The sequence below is a fragment of the Rana temporaria genome, chromosome 1 (assembly GCF_905171775.1).
Source record: "Rana temporaria chromosome 1, aRanTem1.1, whole genome shotgun sequence".
Classification (NCBI taxonomy): Eukaryota; Metazoa; Chordata; class Amphibia; order Anura; family Ranidae; genus Rana; species Rana temporaria.
The window spans coordinates 401,718,642-401,739,384 of NC_053489.1; the positions used below are offsets into that span (position 1 = coordinate 401,718,642).

Here is a 20,743-nt window from a genome sequence, read left to right on the forward strand (position 1 = left end):
TGTGTGTGTCAACAGAGCATGCATCAACAACATTGTCACTTATTTGTGTACCGTTGTCATCAATGTAGTAATGTCGATGAACTGTTAAAGCTGCAGATAAATTTAATAATATCCAAAAAGGGGTCAAAGTGTGCATGAGGACAAAAGTTAAGAATCCTTGGACAAAGGGGAAGTTTCTTCATCAGTTAAGGGTCTATGTGGCAGGTTTATCACAGTGTTACAGGTATGTACGTACTTCTGAGCTCTGAGGGCATAGCGTGCTTAAGTGGAACTGCCTATAGTTCATAGTCCAATTTGTCACAGAAGAGCTTCTCCTTTTTACCAGCAATAGTGTCCATTTCAATTTTATTCACTATCTCATTAAGTTGTTGATTCAAAGCAGCAAAATGAGTCGCATGTTGCAAAAGTAAAATCTCTTGTTGAAGAGAAGTAATGTCTTCCCTTAATTTCTCCAGTTCCATAGTTTTAAAGGTAACAATCAGATTGATTACATCAATACAAATTTTTTAAAAGATTATCATTCCATTGTTTTTTTAAATCTTTGGCAATTCAAACGCAAGAAATTAAACGCAGAGACCTCTTGGTATACGTTCCACAGAACCTTGCAAAGTAGTTGTTTCTCCCCAATAAGCTTACACTTCTTTAACCATGCATTTTTCTAATTTACAAAAAAGTCGTTTAACGATCCCGATCTATCTCAATTTCCTTTTTTAAAGGTGTTTTGTGCATAAATTCTGAAAGGATTATCATCCAAAGTCCAGCAGAGCTGTATCATCAGTCATGATGACAAATTGGACAAAATATAGGGAGTACATTTAATATCTTTATTATTATTTGTTTTCTCATTCCATCACAGTTATCAGTGTATGCATATACAATGTTTTCTCTATTGGTTTTAGCTGTGTTTTTTTTTTTTTGCAATGTTTGTCTGAAGTAGAGATAAATTAAGCACTTATGTCATTCAGCTGGGTTACTATTTAAGATATGTGGTTGCTAGTGCTTATGGGTTAGGACTAAACTAAAATTAGTGAAACACATCAACCATGCTTCCCTCCGTGCAGGTCATGATGCTGTGGCTATAATCGGTCTTTGATGTTGGATGTTTTTACACAATAAAGCTTCTATTCTTATTTTTTGGAGCGCAGTCATTTGTTTTGTTAACTGAACTGCCTGCCCAGACCACGGATTGGACCTGCACCTGATTGCGAAGGAAAGCATCACCTGGAGCGGTGTTACCTGTTGTCTGTTGCTTTACTAGTTCAAGCTCGCCTGAAAGCCTCGTTGTCTGAGTTCAATGCCCCCTACTCCCTTGTTACCCGGATTTGATTGACAGCAAAGCCTGTGAGAACAGGGAGTAAGGGGAGAAAAGAGTGGCAGACTTGCACAGACTTACCATCGAATGAGGGCTCAGGTAAGTAAAAAGGGGGTAAAGGGGGACAGAGGGGAAATTCTGATGCTTAAACATTTTGTTATCCTAAAGCAAGGGATACATCATATTATTATTAGGGTTGTCCCGGGACCGATTCCGAGTATTTGCGGGAGTATTTGTACTCCCGCAAATGCCCCCGATGCCTCATCCGATAACACCCCCCTAACCCCGTACCGCCGCTACGCCGCATCCCAATACGGGCGGGGAACATTACAGCTTTCATTTGAATAGCTGTAGTGTTTCCCGCCGCGCATAGACCCTCCCCCTTGCTCGGGTGAACTGTCCAATCCCGAGCAAGGGGGAGTGTCTATAAGCAGCGCGGCACAAATCATTACAGCTATTCAAATGAAAGCTGTAATGTTCCCCGCGCGTATTAACCAGTCGGCGGGAGACATGGCTGCATATGGGGGGGAGGACATGGCTGCATGGGGGGGGGGGGGAGGACATGGCTGCATATGGGGGGGGGGGGGAGGACATGGCTGCATGGGGGGGGGGGGAGGACATGGCTGCATATGGGGGGGGGGGGAAGAGGACATGGCTGCATATGGGGGGGGGGGGGAGGACATGGCTGCATATGGGGGGGGGGGGGGGGACATGGCTGCATATGGGGGGGGGGGGGGGAGGACATGGCTGCATATGGGGGGGGGGGGGGGAGGACATGGCTGCATATGGGGGGGGGGGGGAGGACATGGCTGCATATGGGGGGGGGGGGAGGACATGGCTGCATATGGGGGGGGGGGGGGAGGACATGGCTGCATATGGGGGGGGGGGAGGACATGGCTGCATATGGGGGGGGGGGAGGACATGGCTGCATATGGGGGGGGGGGGGACATGGCTGCATATGGGGGGGGGAGGACATGGCTGCATATGGGGGGGGGAGGACATGGCTGCATATGGGGGGGGAGGACATGGCTGCATATGGGGGGGGAGGACATGGCTGCATATATGGGGGGGACATGGCTGCATATATGGGGGGGACATGGCTGCATATATGGGGGGGACATGGCTGCATATATGGGGGGGACATGGCTGCATATATGGGGGGGACATGGCTGCATATATGGGGGGGACATGGCTGCATATATGGGGGGGACATGGCTGCATATATGGGGGGGACATGGCTGCATATATGGGGGGGACATGGCTGCATATATGGGGGGGACATGGCTGCATATATGGGGGGGACATGGCTGCATATATGGGGGGGACATGGCTGCATATATGGGGGGGACATGGCTGCATATATGGGGGGGACATGGCTGCATATATGGGGGGGACATGGCTGCATATATGGGGGGGACATGGCTGCATATATGGGGGGGACATGGCTGCATATATGGGGGGGACATGGCTGCATATATGGGGGGGACATGGCTGCATATATGGGGGGGACATGGCTGCATATATGGGGGGGACATGGCTGCATATATGGGGGGGACATGGCTGCATATATGGGGGGGACATGGCTGCATATATGGGGGGACATGGCTGCATATGGGGGGGACATGGCTGCATATGGTGGGGACATGGCTGCAAATGGGGGGGACATGGCTGCAAATGGGGGGGACATGGCTGCATATGGGGGGGACATGGCTGCATTTGGGGACCCATTTTAAAAAAAAGTATCGGTATCGGCGAGTACTTGAAAAAAAAGTATCGGTACTTGTACTCGGTCCTAGAAAAGTGGTATCGGGACAACCCTAATTATTATTATTAATAATATACAGGATTTATATAGCGCCAACAGTTTGTGCAGCGCTTTACATCAGGGAAGACAGTACAGTCACAATACAAATCAATACAGGAGGGATCAGAGGGCCCTGCTCGTTAGAGCTTACATATTAGATAAAGCACCTGAACGACCACAACATACAGGGATATACAAGTTAATACTGACACACATAGGTTGGACTTGAAGGACTTGTGTCTTTTTTCAAACTCGCCTACTATGCAACATTAAAGTATAGTTAAAGGAAAACATTTTTTGGGGTTTTTGAGTGGCGAGTTGAGTGGGGTTTTTGAGTGGAGGGGGATTAGAGCACCTGTCATGTTTTTATTGCTGTCTGTGCCCCCCATTATGGAAAATTCACCATATTTGTCCTGTTTACCATTAACATTGAAAGTAAAAGAAAAAAACGAATTTTGGGTTGTCCCCAGAAAAGTAATAGAGGGCAAATCTTCCAATGGGGCCACCAGTTCTGGCGACCTGGGGGTCCCCAAGAAATACCCTTAATATGCAGGGATTTTGTCTCACTTCCTGTGTGGTTATGGACAGGAAGTGAGGGAAATCTCTGCAATGAAACAGATGACAAAAACAAATCTGACAGGGGTTATGATCCCTTACTCTATCCAAAATGAGGGGGGGGGGGAATAAAAAAATTGCACAAAGCTCGAACTTAAAATTAAAAAATGTTTAGGCTTTAGAACCACTTTAAGGAATGATTTTCATTGCTCCTCTCTTAAATGAGGCATTAACGAGTACTTTTTTGGTTACCATTTGTAAAAGACTCCATTGTGAATCCAGAACTAGAAAAATCCTCACTTGCCCATGGGGAAACTAAACCTTTATCTAAAATAGACCCATTAATGATTAAAAAGTTATTCTTCGGAGTTACTAAAGTCAGTCACCTTCTGGTTGTGTCTATAGCACAGATGGCAAATTATTAGAGATAGAGATATATATATATATATATATATATATATATATATATATATATATATATATATATATATATATATATATATATATATATATATATATATATATATATATATATATATATCTCCACAAAACGCCAAACCCTACCTTACGCTATTCGAAATACAAAAAAAACTACCTTCAGTTCTACATTAACCAAAACAGACTTTCAAATCAGTTTTCATAACATTGCATTATTCATGTAAATATGAATAAGACCAATGCATTAGACACGTGCAGTGCAAATCACATGCAATGTCTGAGCAATGCAAATTCAGCCATACAGAATGTATGGCTGAATTTGCATCACATTCGGACCAAATTCGCGCAAGACCCTTTTTTGTTCCGCATAAAGAATCTGATCGCATGGGTGTTCATACCCACGCAATCCAATTCCTGGCCGAATTGATAGTTCGCACTGTGATATGCAAACCGGTCTGGGGGTGTCATTAACTCTCTATTGACAACCGCAGCAGTTCGCATAGGGCAGTGTGAACCGCCGGCGGGTGACATGCAATGCGGGAACCCGTACTGAATTTGCAAGGGTTCTCCCATGGCAGCAGTGTGAACCGAGCCTGTCATTTGTACCAATATGTAAAATGACAGCTGGGTCCCCAGTCTATTGGATCTATGCCTGGTAACTATACTGTTTGGCGAACGCAATCTTTATGACAGATTGCCCTATTTGTCCTTATAATTAACTCCCCCACTACCAGCATCTGTCTAAGCTTTTCTCTACCCTTACCCCCCATCCTCACTGGAGGAGTAGTTCTGATAGCTACAGGAGTCGCTTGGTTTCTGCAATGCCACTCCTTAACTTATATACCCATCACCACACAACTGGGCATATTTATTGGGATGTGTCGGCTCAAAATTGGCCTCCAACACTTTTAAAAGATGCGATTGAGCAAACTTTTACCAAACTACCTACCTCTGGCACTTGCCCCTCCATATCAATATTCTCCTCTATACTGGCCCATGCCAGAATCTGACGCGTATGGTTCGAACTCCCTTTCAGCTTGGCGATGCATGCAGGTTGTTTTAGGGACAGCATCGACCTGATCCAGGCTGACAGAATTTTTAACTGCAGAGGTCTGGAATGCCATTAAGCATATAGGATAGCCTTGAACAAGAACACCATGAAGTTTAAGTCCCTCATGAATGTTCTAACCTAGGGATTTTCAGTCAACCCAGGGTTCCAAAGCATGCACCCCAAGGGGCAGGAACCGTTCTGGGCCAAATCCAGAAAACTAAAGCTCTGCAATTACCCATTGGAGATTCCCCTAGCCCAAGAGCCACTATAACTGATTTTGTGGATTGCATCTGGAACTTTGTGACTTTCAGAAAGGAGTTTAACTATTTGAGATCCTGAATGTTTGTTACCACCTCATTTGGGGTGGGAATCGTAAACAGGCTCAAGTGTAATCCTTGATAATCCTGCCTTTGGGACCTGCATCAACTCCATGAGCCTGAAGTTGGGATATAGCTTTGAACAAATCCGCTCTACACAGAGGAGATAAAGGCACATTGGATGGCCAAAAATGAGATACAGAATGGCCCTAAAAATAGTTTGTAACAGAAGGATACGACCTCTTGAACTCAGGAATCCGAAATCTCCTGACACCAGGGAGTCTAAAAGGCCATAAGACTACCACCCTCCCCCCTAGTGGTACCAATTGGGGCACCCCTTTATTGTGGAGAACTGGGGTCCAGTTTTTTATTTTTTTTAAATCAACTTGACCACAAATGAGCAGCTGTCGGACTGTGCACAGCAGTTTTTAAAGTGGATTTTCATCCAGAACTTCTGCGGATCGGATTCCTCCCGACTCCGCGCTCCCTTCAGGTTTCGGGGGGGGGTGGATAACTGCCTCCCACTTCTGGGGAAACTACCCAATGTCGGCCCCCCTAAAAAAAAAATTATATAACGAGTACATGTGATTCAACTTACCTTTTGGTGTCATAGTCAATGAGTACATAATTTTCCATGGCCAATTTAAGGTCTGGGATTTCCTCACAGACCCATCTGAAAGTAGACAAAAAAAAAACATGTAAATAGCTAGATTCTACATATGCATATCATTTTAACACATACTCATAGCAAGCTACCGAATATCGATCAGGCAGAACATTATAATTCACCCACCATAGCCTGCCGAGGCATGGACTCCACTAGACCTCTGAAGGTATGCGGTGTTATCTGGAACCAAGCCATGAGTAGCAGATCCTTTAAGTTATGCAAGTTGCAAGGTGGGACCTCCATGGATCGGACTTGTTTTTCGAGCACATGCCACAGATACGCCATTGGATTGAGATCTGGAGAAATTGTAGGCCAAGTCAACACCTCAAAACTCGTTGTGTTCCCGAAACCATTCTTGAATTCATCCAACCAGGCCATCTTCTTCTATTGCTTTGTGGTCTATTTCTGATGCCTATGTGCCCACTGTAGGTCCTTTTTGCTGTCGATATGGGTCAGCAACTATGCAGTCCACCATATGATACATGTGTTCTGACACCTTCCTATCAGAACCAGCATTAACTTACACAATTTAAACTACAGTATGTCTTCATTTGGACTGGACTACATGGACAGCCTTTGTTCCCCAAAGGGCATCAATGAGCCTCAACTGCCCATGACCCTTTCACCAGTTTTCCTTCCTAAGGCCACTTTTCCAGTAACATCCCACAAGAGCTACAGTTTTGGACATGCTCTAACAGTCATCACACTATGGCCCTTGTCAAAGTCGCTCCAATAATTCAACTTGCCCATTTTTTTCTGCTTTCAACATATTCAATTTAGGGACATGTTCACTTGCTGCCCAATGTATCCCACCTACATTAGATGCCATTGTAATAATACATTTTATTTGCTTTACCCGTCAGTGGTTGCAATGTTATGGCTGATCGGTGTACCGTTTTAAGCTACATTGCTTTTAATGTACTTTTTCACAGAGAAGATTTTTAATGCAGAGACCGCCAAAGACATTAAAAAAGTCAGTTAAAGGGGTTGTAAAGATTCATTTTTTAATTTTCTAAATAGGTTCCTTTAAGCTAGTGCATTGTTGGTTCACTTACCTTTTCCTTCGATTTCCCTTCTTCTGTCCCCCCCCCCCTTTGTTCTATATGCGACTGAGTCCTCCCCATCCGTGTCACACAGCCCGCAGCGAATGTCCGCAGGAGTTGAATAAAAAGGCTCGAGTCCCGTCGGCTCACAAGTCAGGGGCTGGGACACACATGAGATATATGTATGAAAGATGAAGGGGGGGGGGGGGGGGACTCCATAGAGAGACCGAGGGGTCTGGGACAGTCAAAACTGAGGCAAAAACGAAAAAAAGAAATATAAAACACACTTGGGGTCCTCGCTTCCTTGAAATTCTCCTCGCCTAGGCTCTAACCATTCGGGCCCCAAACAGGAGAACTAAAAGCCCCAGCAATCTCCAGGGAACAGTACTCACGATTCACCGTAGCAGGCTTTATGCCTGCCTTCCTTTGCGGTCCAGCCACGCTGCAGCTGCAGCAGGAGTATCGAAGAACTGCGCCCTTCCATCTTCCTCAACTCTGAGTCTTGCGGGGAACAGCATGGCGTACTTAAGGTGTAGCACTCTCAGGCGACGCTTCACATCCTGGTATTGCGCTCATTTCTTCTGCACCTCAGTGGAAAAGTCCGGGAACACCGCCACGTGTCCGTTACCCATCTTCATATTCCCCTTTTCTCTTGACAGGCGCATTATTTTGTCCCTGTCCCTGAAATTCAGGAACTTGGCGATAAACGTACGGGGGGGTGCTCCTTCTGGTGGGGGCTTTGCTGGTATACGGTGCGCCCTTTCCACCGCAAACATCACTGAAAATGCATCTCTCCCATATTCACCTATGAGGAGGTTCTCCAGGAATTCCGCAGGCTCCCTGCCCTCTGCTCTCTCAGGAATGCCTATGAACCGCAAGTTACAGCGGCGCAGTCTGTTCTCCATTTCATCTTGATCATGGAGCCGCCGCATCTGTTGCTGCATGTCCTCTGTGGCTTCTTGCAGAGTTATCAGAACATCCTCTGCCGCGCTGATTCGGGCCTCCGTTTCAGTGACTCGTTCCCGGACCGTGGATAGGTCTTGTCTCATGAGGGAGAGGTCTATCTTCACCTCATCTATCTTGGCAGTGAGTGTGCTTTGCAGCGCAGCTATGGCCTCTAGCACTTTCGACGTGTCCTCCGCATGGCGCCCTTCTCCCGAGGGGTCGTCGGCGCCATCTTTGGCCTGTTCTTCCTCACCTCCATGCCTGTACTTGGCCAGCTTATCCGCGTCCTCGCCCCCTCCCTTGGGACTACATCCCTGCGGGGAGCCGCTGTGAATGCTTACAGTGTCTCACGGCAGGGATGTAGTCCCAAGGGAGGGGGCGAGCATGATGACTGACCCCCAGCCAGAACAGCTCGGATGATGGGGGCAAGCTTACTGAGGAGAAACAGGAAGTGCTAAATTCAGACAAAGAAAAAAAACATTTAGAAGGGAAATCGAAGGAAGGAGGTAAGTGAACAAACAATGCACTAGCTTAAAAGGAACCTATTAAGAAAATAAAAAAATAGGATTTTTATAACAGCTTACCTATAAAATCCTTTTCTTGGATTACACCACGGGACACAAAGCCAGGTAAACCGTTATAAAAATCCTATTTTTTTATTTTCTTAATAGGTTCCTTTAAGCTAGTGCATGGTTTGTTCACTTATCTTTTCCTTCGATTTCCCTTCTAAATGTTTTTTGAACGTATGCTGTGTTATCTGGAACCAAGCCATGAGTAGCAGATCATTCTAATTATTCAAGTCATTACATAGTGTGTTGGGGGGGGGGGGGGTTGTATAGTTCACCTCAGGTGATTGGACACTGGCAGAACCAATGAAGACAAGTTCCCCTCTATATAACCCCTCCCATAAGGGAAGTACCTCAGTTTTGTAGCAAAACAGCAAGTATTCCAGAAGAGGGGGGGGACCTCTGTCCCGTGGTGTACTCCAAAAAAAGGATTTTTACAGGTAAGCCGTTATAAAATCCTATTTTCTTTATCGTACACCACGGGACACAGAGTCAAATGCCTTGTTTCCACTGAGCGGATCGGTTCGGTACGCTATTTTGGGCGTTTCCATTATGAAAGCATGCCATAAAACCGAACCGTACCGCACCATTCTGGGTCCTGTTTGAGATGTGGGGCCATAGAAAATGGAACGGTTCGGTTAGGGCGGAGCTACAATACATTCCACTGATTCGTGGACACGCTAGGCATTTTTTCTAAACCCTGTATGGCCCGACGGTCCGACTTGCAGTGGAAACGCTCACCAGAATAGACCGGACCATTCTAATCGTTCCAAACTGTACTGAGCCGAACCGTTCTGCTCAGTGGAAATGAGGCATTAGTCATTACATAGCGGGACGTCCCAGAGCAATGCTCAATATGAGGGGAGGGAGACACAGATCAAGCAGACCGCCATCAAGCAGACTAGAGGCCCTATACCGCTGCCTGCAGCACACTACGCCCGTAGGCGGCATCCTCATGTCCTCTTACATCTATTTGGTAAATGTATGGACTGACCAAGCTGCTGCCTTACAGATCTGAGCCATCGAAGCCCGATGATGCACTGCCCAGGAGGCACTTATTGCCCTGGTCGAGTGCTCCTTAACAGGAAAAGGAGGAATTTTATTCCTTAAACCATAAGGTTGAATAATCACTTGTCAAATCCATTTAAAAATGGTTGATTTCGAAGCTGCCTGGCCCATTTTGGGACCATCTTGGCAGAATAAACAAAACATCTGTTTTACGTATCTGCGCAGTTGCTTGCAGATAAACCTTCATTGCTCTCTCTACATCCAGAGTGCAATAATTTTTCCCCCGCTGACTGCGGTTCAGGAAAAAAGGAAGGCAAAACAATATCTTGATTTAAATGGAATGGCGAGACCACTTTAGGAAGAAAAGTAGGAGGGGGCCATAATACAATTTTGTCTTTGTTGTAAAGAGCCTTAGTTTGTCACAAAGAGCTGTCAATACAGAAACTCTCCTAGCAGAAGAGATAGCAACCAGAAATGCCAATTTCCGACTCAAGAGAATCAATGGAATATGACGAATAGGTTTAAAGCGCTGTTTTTGCAAGCCCGACAAAACTAGATTCAAATCCCATGGGCACAAGGGAGGTTTGACTGTCGGATTTACCCGCAACACTCCCTGAATAAATGCCCAGACTAGGGAATGGGATGCCAACAGTCTCTGAAAAAAAAACTGATAAGAGCCAAGATTTGACCCTTAATAGTACTGAGGGCCAATCTCATATCGACCCCTAATTGACAGAAGGCCAGAATCCTACCAATGAAAAACATATGAGGGTTCCACCCCCTGGATTTACACCAGGAAACATATGCCTTCCAGACTATGATAAATGATTCCGGAGGCCGGCTTCCTAGCATTAGAGTAGAAGGAACTGGACCCGAGAGCCCACGTTTCTTCAGCATGTAGGTTTCAACAGCCAGACCGTCAAATTTAGCTTTCGTAAAGAAGGATGGAACACTGGACCTTGTGATAGCAGGTCTTGGCAAAGTGGGAGAATCCAAGGCTCCCCCACTGCCATCCTTATGATCTTGGTGTACCAGGACCTTGTGAGCCAGTTCGGGGCTACCAAGAGAACTGGTGTTCCTTCTTCTTTGATCTTGCAAAGAAGTCTCTGCAAGAGTGGAATTGGAGGGAATGCATAGATCAGGGAAAACTGATCCCAGGGAATTTTTTTTTTTTTTTTTTTTAAAGGGTAAATTTTATTGTACATATTAACAGTATCATACAAGGATACATCACAGTACACATTTTGTACAACATACGTCAAGTACATCAACTACTGATTGTAGAGTCATCCAGTTTACAGCTCGAATCTTGAGACACATTGCATGTAAAGATAAAGAAAACGAAAAACAACAGAAAATCCTAGACCATAAACAGAAATCATAATGGAACATCATCACCTGTCCTATGCCATGCCCTCAGTGTGCAATCAACTGATATCCTCCAGCGCTCAACTTGGTTACAGGGCTCCTCCCACCTCTCTAGCCACCTGATAATTGCTAATCTTTATGCCCCTGCATCCTCCCCCGACACCCTTTCCACCCATCTAGCCCATACTTTATCAAATTTTTTAGGACAACCTCTGGCAATACAGGTCAACTTATACATAGGCACGGCCCTATTTACCAGGACCACCCATTCTTGTAAGGACGGCGGTGACGGGCTCTTCCATTTAAGGGCCACTGCTTTCTTTGCGTAGCAAAACAGCACTCTGAGCAGATTTTTCTGTGAGTTTGATATTTCCTCCTCTTCCAGATCCCCTAAGAGACATCTGGCCGGGGAGTAAATGTTTGGAAGCTCCATAGTATCCTCAAGAAATTTTAGTATTTCCCTCCAGAAGCTCTCCACCCGGGGGCATAACCATATCATATGAAAGAAATCTCCCTCTGCTGTATGGCAGCGAGGGCAGTCTGATGATTCCCGTCTGCCCATCTTGTGTAGACGCTTGGGAGTATAGTAAATTCTATGAAGATAGTTGAACTGAGTCAACTTGTCTCTAGCTGAGATTACCGAGGGTACCAACGTGTCCAGAACCTCTGACCATGTCTCTTCCGTGAGGGACGGTATATCTTCCTGCCACTGCGACATCACCCTCCTCATTCTAGGAGAGGACGATGTCAACAGCATAACGTAATATTTGGAGATCAACTGTGTATGTTCCCCATCAATTAATATCCTTTCCACTCTAGAAGGGGAGAGCGCCACCACCCCCCTGCCATATTGGGCATTTACCGCATGACGCAGCTGCAGGTACCGAAAGAAGAATGTGTTGGGGACCCCATATTCCGATTTCAAATCCACAAAGGTCTTAAAGATCCCATCTCTAAAAAGTTGATGAGCGTACTTAACCCCATATGCCGCCCAGCACGACCCATCTGGTACCTGAAATATTTCCCGAAGTTGAGGGTTATGCCACAGAGGAGCATTGGGGGACATCCTCAGAGCAGTACCCCCCACCCTAGCATTACACGTATGAAAGATTTTATACGCCAGTTTCAACAAACCTGCCCCCTGCTCCGGGTATGGGCCATTCCTATAGAGGACATTAATGAGTCCCTCATACGAATGGACCAGGGCCGCCTGGGTCGCCACCGAGGCCATGTCTGCGTTAGGGAACCCCCACCAGTGCACATGCGTGAGTTGGGCAGCCAGGTAGTAACATTGCAGATTAGGTAGGGCCAGTCCTCCCCCCCGTACCGGCAAGTACAGTGTGTCCAGCGCCACTCTGGCGGGCTTAGGGCCCCAGAGGAACGCCGAGAGCATCCTATTAATCCCTGTGAACCACGTCTTGGGGATGTACACTGGTGCATGCCAAAGCAGGTACAGGAACCTGGGCAGGTAAATCATCTTAAACACGTTGATTCGACCCAGGAGACCCAGTGGCAGCTTAGCCCAGGTCTGCAGGCTCTCCCTCAATCTCACCTTCATGGGGGTCAAATTGTTAGTTATGTAAGTTTGGATCGGCAGTTGAATCTCCACTCCCAAATAACGAAATTTAGAGACTATTTTCAATGGGGCCCCCAGGGGCAGCCTCGGGACATAGGCAGGATCAAAAGGAAACAGAATGGATTTATTCCAATTCACCTTGAAACCTGAGAACCGGCCAAACTCTGAAATAACATCTAGGGCCCTGGGCAACGAATCCTCCGTGTCAGACAGATACACCAGCATGTCATCCGCATATAGGGATGTCTTCTCTTCCAGCTCATTGACCGCACACCCCTTCACACCCACATCCTCTCTCAACAGGGCCGCCAGCGGCTCTATAGCCAGGGCAAAAAGGAGTGGGGACAGCGGGCATCCCTGTCGAGTGCCCCTCGCTATGTTAAATGAATCTGTGACTGTATTGTTGACCCTGATCCTGGCCCTTGGCTCGGCATACAGTATCTGCACCCACTTTATAAACCTAGGACCGAACCCCAGCCGCCCAAGGACAGCCACCAGATATGGCCATTCAATGGAGTCAAACGCTTTATGCGTATCGAGGGACATCACCGCCCGAGTATCCGGCGTGGGTCCCCCAGTTTGTAGGATGGTAAAAAGTCGGCGGAGATTGATGGCCGTCGAACGCTCTGGTATGAATCCCGTCTGATCGCGATGTATTACCGACGCAATCACCTTATTCAGTCTCTTAGCCAGTAGTTTGGCTAGAATTTTGGCGTCTGCATTGATCAGGGATATTGGTCGGTACGATTCGCAGAAATCAAGGTCCTTGTGCGGCTTAGGGATCAGCACTATAAGTGCCTCTCGCAGAGACTCAGGGAGCACCCCCTCCCGGTACGCGTCCATATACATCTTGAGCAGTTGGGGAGCCAGGCTCTCTGCATATGTGGAGTACCATTCTGCAGGGAACGCGTCCATACCTGGGGTCTTGTTAGGGTTCAAGGAATTCATGGCCGATGTCACCTCCTCTACCGTGAGAGGTCCATCTAGGTCCTCCGCCACCCCTTCCGAAAGCTCCAGAAGGGGTATTGGAGCCAGATACTCCCGGACTACCTCCGTGGTATAGTCGACCCTTGATGTGTATAGATCAGAGTAAAAGGCCACAAAGGCCTGAGCTATGTCCGTCTGTGACGTGCACAGCTGCTTCTGTACGTTATATATTCTTGGGATAGAAGTTGGTGATTGGTGGGAATGGGCCAAGTAGGCCAACAACTTACTGTTTTTGTCCCCAAATTCAAACACCCTTTGAGCCTGGTATAGCAATTTTTTCTGCGTTTTTTCTACCAGGACCAAATCCAGGAGTCGCATATTCTCTCTCCATTTCCTATGGGTTTCAGGGTTGGGATTTTTTATGTAGTCAACCTCCGCCTCAGCAGCTACCTGCTCCGCCTCCCTGACCTTCCATTCCCTGTCAGATTGGAAATGTTTAACTTCAGCCCTGACTATACCCCTAAGCGAAGCCTTAAACGCTTCCCAAGTGACTCCCACTGGCGCCTCCCCTCTGTTTTCCAGCCAGAAAGTGTTGATGGACCTGGCTACGGACCGCTCAAAATACTCCTCCTTGAGCCACAGAGGGCTCAGTCTCCATTGTGCATAGCCTCTGGGCCTCTCCATATCAATAGTAATAAGCAAAGGGGAGTGATCAGAGACGGCCCTTGGCAGGTACTGAACTCCCACCACCCGCGGAAGAAGTGCAGTGGATACAAAACACATATCCAATCTAGAGAGGGTGTTAAAGGTGGAGGAATAACATGAGTATGCCTTAGTATCCGGGTGTCTCCAACGCCAGGCCTCCTCCAAATCATAGTGTTTCACACATGCTTCTAATGGTGACCCCCTCACAGCCGCCATCCCAAACCTGTCCTTATCCGGAGATAGCACAGCGTTCATATCTCCGGCTAAGATGAGTGGTCCCCTCTGCCATCTGGACTACTTCCGCCATCATTGCATCCCACACCTCAACTGTAAACGGGGGCGGCATGTAGATCGCCACCAGGGTGTACATCTGATTATTAATACACAGCACCAGGGCCACATACCTACCCAGGGGGTCCAGTTTCACGGATTTGGTCGTGCATAACAAGGATTTACAGATAAGAACCGAGACCCCCCTGGCATAATTGGAATAAGTGGAGTGGAATGCCCTGCCGACAAAGGCCCTATGGAGTGCCAGTGTCCTGGAACCCACCAGATGCGTCTCCTGGAGAAATATCACCTGTGGCTTACGTTTCATAATATATTTGAACACCAAGGCCCGTTTAATCTTAGAGTTCAGCCCCCGCACATTCCAGGACAATAGATTAAGGGTCTGCATCATAGCATTCACGGAAAAAGGGGGGACCCTCGGGGCCTCCCACATCAGTAAAGAGTGAGAGCGGAGGGGCCCCCTGGTAGAGCATCAACATCATCGGCTCACTCAAGCGCACTGCATTATAGATCAGTGTAGGGCACATATTCATATATACATAGGTACATTGCTGGGTAAACACATGCATTTGAGGACCAGGGTCACTGGACCGCAGAGAATTGACAGGTAGGTCAAAATACTTGAACGATGGAAAAAATTGAAAAAAAAAGAACCAAAAAAAGAGAAAACACAAGAACTGTCCCGGATCCAGATTCACGGATCCTAACTCCCGTTCCCCCCACCCTGCCTGCAGCCCCTAACATCCCACAGGCTTCACCCCAAAACAGTAACCAGAAAATGTCTCCCTAAGAGGGGGGTATTCTCCCTGCACCAGCCGGGCAGGAAAACTTAGGGTTAAGTATGTGAGTACACGTAGAGCAGGAACATGACCGCTATAGATGAAGGACCCTCAGCAGTAGGTCTCAAAGCCGGATTGTTCATCGGGAAGGCTGGAGCACTCAGTCTATATTGGGGCCTAGAGAGCAGCCGCTCTTGTACTAAGGATTCAAGTAAAAAACAAAAAAAACAAAAACCACACCCGAAGAGGATAATAAAAAGGAATATTATGACCGTCACCCATCCCTGGGGATGTCTCCCAGGCTCATCAAGGGACAGGAGCATCAAGGGGCACGCAGGAGTCTTACCCATGTCCCAACGATTCCAGCCATCGGTTTGCTTCCTTGGGCGACATGAAGAACTGTGTTTGGCCCTTGTGCACCACCCGAAGTTTGGCCGGGTATAACATGCTGTACGGCAGGCTCCGTTCCCTCAGGCGCTGCTTCACGCTCTGGAAAGCCGCTCTCTGCTTCTGTGTAGCCGCCGAAAAATCCGGAAATATGGAAATGCGGTTGTTGTTGTAGAGCAGGTCAGGCATATTACGGGCCTTGCGTAGGATGGTCTCCTTATCCTTAAAATATAGGAAGCGGGCTAGCATGGGTCTGGGGAATCTTCCTGGCGGTGGAGCTCTCATGGGGACTCTGTGAGCCCTTTCTATAGCAAACAGGTTGGAAAAGCTGTCTTCACCAAAGGTTTGCTTGAGCCAGGATAGCAGAAACTCCTCCGGGTTCTTCCCCTCCGAGCCCTCTGGGAATCCCAGGAACCGCAGGTTGTTTCTGCGCATTCTGTCCTCGATGTCCCCCATTTTGGCCTCCTGGGACTTGTAGTCCGCCGCCATATCTCTCACCTTCACCATCAGGGGGTTGAGATCATCCTCCACTGCGCTGATTCTCTGCTCCGCCTGTGACACCCTGTGTCTCACCTTCTGGACATCATCCTTGAGAATAGCAAAGTCCACCCTGATGGTCTCAATCTGTGATGTCAGGGAAGCATGGCAGCTTTTTTTTTTTTTTTTTTTTTTTTTTGTACCACCTCAGCTTTTGTCCATTCCTAGAGACCAGCTCATGATTTGATGCTTCTTACGTCTCAGTTAGTGGGTTGCATCATATGTGGTATACATTCTATGTTCCTTGTGTATTATATTTTTTTTTTTTTTTTTTTTTTTTTTTTATTCATTTAGGCCAACTCGCAAATGAAGAAAGAAAAGGATAGCTTATTACATTAGCGTTGCTATTATGGCACTAAATTATTTACACCCCCCCCCCACCCCTTGGCTCCCAGGAATCTCAAACTTATCCCTCAGGATACTAGATCACTCTCTAGCATTTATCAATCGTAAATAATATGTGATTTCCACAAGGAAATGACCATAAAAGAAGAGGCTACTGTTGTCATGCTTCTGCATATGACTTGTTAATAGCTTAACCTTACTCTCTCTGCGTAACTCCAAGTTCTTTTATAATCTCTCCATTTTTCCCATTTCTCCCTATGATCCCCAATCATCTCTAGATGACTGACCTTTAACTCTTCCAGCCTATAAGTTTCCTCCACTTCGTCTATCCAGTTCCAGACGTGTGGACTTTCCGTCTCCTGCCACATTTTGGGTATAAGTTTCTTTGCAGCGTTTAGAAGATGAGGAAGTAAAGACTGCTTATATTTTTTTTTTCCCTCTTGGCTGCAATGAAAGAGCACAACCCAAGGGTCTCTCTTTAATTCTTCGCCCGTAATAACCTTAATTTGACTCAAGATTATGTCCCAGTAGGTTTGTATTTTTGGGCATAACCACCAAAGGTGGGCCATCGTGCCTCTTTCAGAACAGCCCCGCCAACACTCTGCGGTCTGATCCGCTTTGTATTTATTTGCTTTATCCGGGGTGATATACCACCCTGAGATACACTTGTAATTTGTTTCAGCAGTTCGTATATCAATTGCGGATGCATGGGTAAGGTGCATAATTCTCTTAAAACAATTTATCCCTCTTGTGATTCCTAACTCTCTTTCCCATTTACCTATAAAGGGTGTTTCGCTCCGTGAACCTATCTTTACCAATAACTCATATAGTTTAGTGATGGTGCCCTTTGAATTCTTAGTTTTGCAAATTTTCTCAAGTGGAGTTAGCTCCGCCTCCGTCCGTAATGGGCGGGGGAGGTGCCGCACAAAGTGGTGCATCTGTGAATAATGCCACCTATCCAGATTCCAGAATTCCGTTTTGACTCTCAAATCTTCATAGGTCATCATTTCGCCGTCTTTGATGATATCCCCTAAGTGAACTGTGTCTACTTTGATCCAATTCCCTCCAATTTTATTTTCGCCTGGTGCAAAATAAGAGTTTTCTTTTAAGTTCATTAATGGGGAATTGAATTTCCCCTCTAATTGTGTCAAGGTCCTATCCCACATTCTTAAAGTGTCCCGTGTTAAATCTTGTGTTTTGTGATCTAGTGCTCTGTATTGTGCAGGGATCCAAATAATATTATTCAAATATTTGCTTGTTGATGCTTTCTCAATTTGAACCCACCTTTTGTCCCTCCTATCCCGTGCCCATTCTATGGCCCGTGATAAGACCGCTGCCTTATAATAGCTTTTAATATCCGGAACTGCCAGACCGAGTGGCTTTCCCTGTTTTAAGATGGAGAGAGATATTCTGTGCTTCTTATTTTTCCAGACATAGTTTAGTAACAGCGCATTGAGAATTCTCAAATATTGCTGAGGGAGGGCTATGGGTACTAATAAAAATTTGTAAAGAATTTTTGGGACCACAACCATCTTCAGCATATTAATACGTCCTATCCATGATATGGGTTTATTTACCGTTCTTTTTAATTCGCTCTTGATCTCATTTAATAAGGGAACATAGTTTATTTTATACATCTTCTGGACTGTGTTGGCCAATTTGATACCTAGGTACTTAAGTTCCTTGGTCCAGGGAAACGCACAGATCTCCTTGACACGTCCCACCTCTTTTTTATTTAAGTTGATATTCAGAATCTCAGATTTTGTTACATTAATTTTGAAGTTAGAAAAGGCGCCGTATTTTTGTAACACTTCAGAGAGCTTAGGAATAGAGTTAACCGGGTTGGTCAGGTAGAACAAAATATCATCGGCAAAAGCCGATAATTTATGTTCCTCTCCTTCTACTCTAACTCCATTGATGTCGGGGTCGTTACGAATTGTAGACAGCAGAGGCTCTAACGAAAGAATGAAAAGAAGAGGGGACAGGGGACATCCCTGCCTTGTCCCGTTTTTCATCTCAAAGGAATCAGATAATGTTCCATTGATTTTTATTTTTGCAGTGGGATGGTGATAGAGGGTTTTAATCCAGCGGGACATCCTGTTTCCTATTCCCATAACCTTTAGAGTCTCCATCATGAGCCCCCAGTCTACCCTGTCAAAAGCTTTTTCAGCATCGACTGACAGAAATAGACCTGGGGGCACATTCTGCCTTATGGACTGCTGCAAGAGGATTGCCCTTAGGCTGTTATCTTTGCCCTCTCTGTTGGGCACAAAGCCTACCTGATCGGGGTGAACCAAGACGTGCATAGCCTCTTTCAGTCGCCCCGCAAGAATCTTGGCAAAAAGCTTGGTATCTATGTTTAGAAGAGAGATAGGTCTGTATGCCGAACAGAGAGAGCTATCTTTCCCTTCCTTCAAAATTATTGCGACCACTGCCGCCGTGGCTTCCCTACTGATTTCGTATTCAGACCCGAGCCCATTGAAATATTTGCACATCCACGGTATCAAGATGTTGCTATATCTTTTATAATACAGGGAGGTAAAACCGTCCGGTCCCGGACTTTTTCCGCCAGCAGTGGTGTTTAGAGCTACTTTTATTTCTTCTTCAGTTATGGGGCGGTCCATATTTAAGCTATCCATCTCCTCTAATCTGGGTAGTCCTGCCCTGTCTAGGAAGTCTCGGATCTTCCCCTCTTTTTCCGCTGCCTGGCACCTTTGGTTTTTTAATGTATAAAGTTCCTCGTAATAATTTTTGAATGAATCCGCAATTTCTCTGGTTGCATAAACCATTTTCCCGTCTTTCCTTTTGATTTTATCGATGTAGTTTCTAGCTTTCTTTTTTTGAGCCATTTTGGCTAATAGCCTGCTTGGTTTGTTGCCCCATAGGTATCTCTCTTTGGAGATACAGTTAAGTTTATTTCTCGCTTCCTGTTCCGTAATCTCCTTGAGGGCATCTCTCTTAATAATTAAATTTAGATATGTTTCTTTTAATCCCTGCTCTTTATGTTCCCGTTCTAGAATCTCTATATCTTTAATCAGGATGTTAGCATTACTTTTCATCTCTTTTTTTTTTTTGGTGGCCTCCGCAATTAGAATTCCTCTAATGTACGCTTTGTGTGTCTCCCAAAGGGTTGCGCTGTTTATCCCTTCTGTATCGTTGATATGAAAAAATTGTTTCAATTCCGCCTCTACCCTACTTGCCCCTCCTTCATCTCGTAACAGACTATCGTCTAGACGCCACACCGGCCTCTGTCTCTTTTGTGTGAAGAGTTTGATTTTCATAGAAATTGGTGCATGATCTGACACCGTCATAATTCCTATGTCCGTCTCTGTTATAGAGTCCAGCAACCTATGGTCCGCCAAGATGTAGTCAATTCTGGAGTATGTTCCGTGGGGGGCAGAGTAAAACGTGAAATCGTGAGCTTTTGGATGAAAAATCCGCCATACATCAACAAGTTGATGGTCATGAATCTTCTGTTTAATTCTTTGTAGAAGCCCGTTTCTTGTCTCCCTCCCACGGAACGTACTGTCTTCTTTCGGGTCCAAAACGAAATTAAAGTCGCCCATCAGGATGGTGTATCCCTTTGCGAAATCCTTCAGCTTTCCCAGAATTTTCTCTAGGTATTGGGTTTGGTGAACATTTGGGGCGTATATATTTGCTAAGGTATAGACAATGTTGTCAATCCTTACCCTTAGGAATAAAAATCTCCCTTCTGGGTCTGTCATCCTTCCCTCTAAAGTGAATCCAAACCCCCTTGTGAACCCGATTGCCACGCCCCTAGCACGTTTCGAGATGGAGTCGCCGTAGAACCAGGTGGGATATGCTGGGGAGAAAAGCTTGATATTCGCGTCAATGGTTAAATGAGATTCCTGAACAAATACTACATCCGCTCTTAATTGCTCGATCTCTGCAAGGACCTTAAGTCTTTTGACGGCGGAATTTAATCCCTTAACATTGTAGGATAAAAATTTTACTTCTGTCATTATTTTATAACAAGATCATTTCGTGCTAAACTGTCTCTGAGATTCCTTGGGAGCCAAAATCCCTATTCCCTTCACCCTTACCCCCCCCACACCCTCCTCCCCCCACCCTCCGTGGCAAATACATTCCTCCTCACCTTCC

The 20,743-nt window shown here is 46.1% G+C and overlaps 1 protein-coding gene across 3 annotated transcripts in view; it reads right to left on the reverse strand.

Annotated features, from left to right (window-relative positions):
* DOT1L (DOT1 like histone lysine methyltransferase) overlaps positions 1-20,743 on the reverse strand; it is a 240,690-nt gene that overhangs the window by 168,632 nt on the left and 51,315 nt on the right. For all 3 annotated transcript variants that reach the window (XM_040323288.1, XM_040323279.1, XM_040323296.1), the window contains exon 3: positions 6,076-6,150. In XM_040323288.1, coding sequence (XP_040179222.1) covers positions 6,076-6,150 — 75 coding nt within the window. The remainder of the gene's footprint in view (positions 1-6,075; positions 6,151-20,743) is intronic.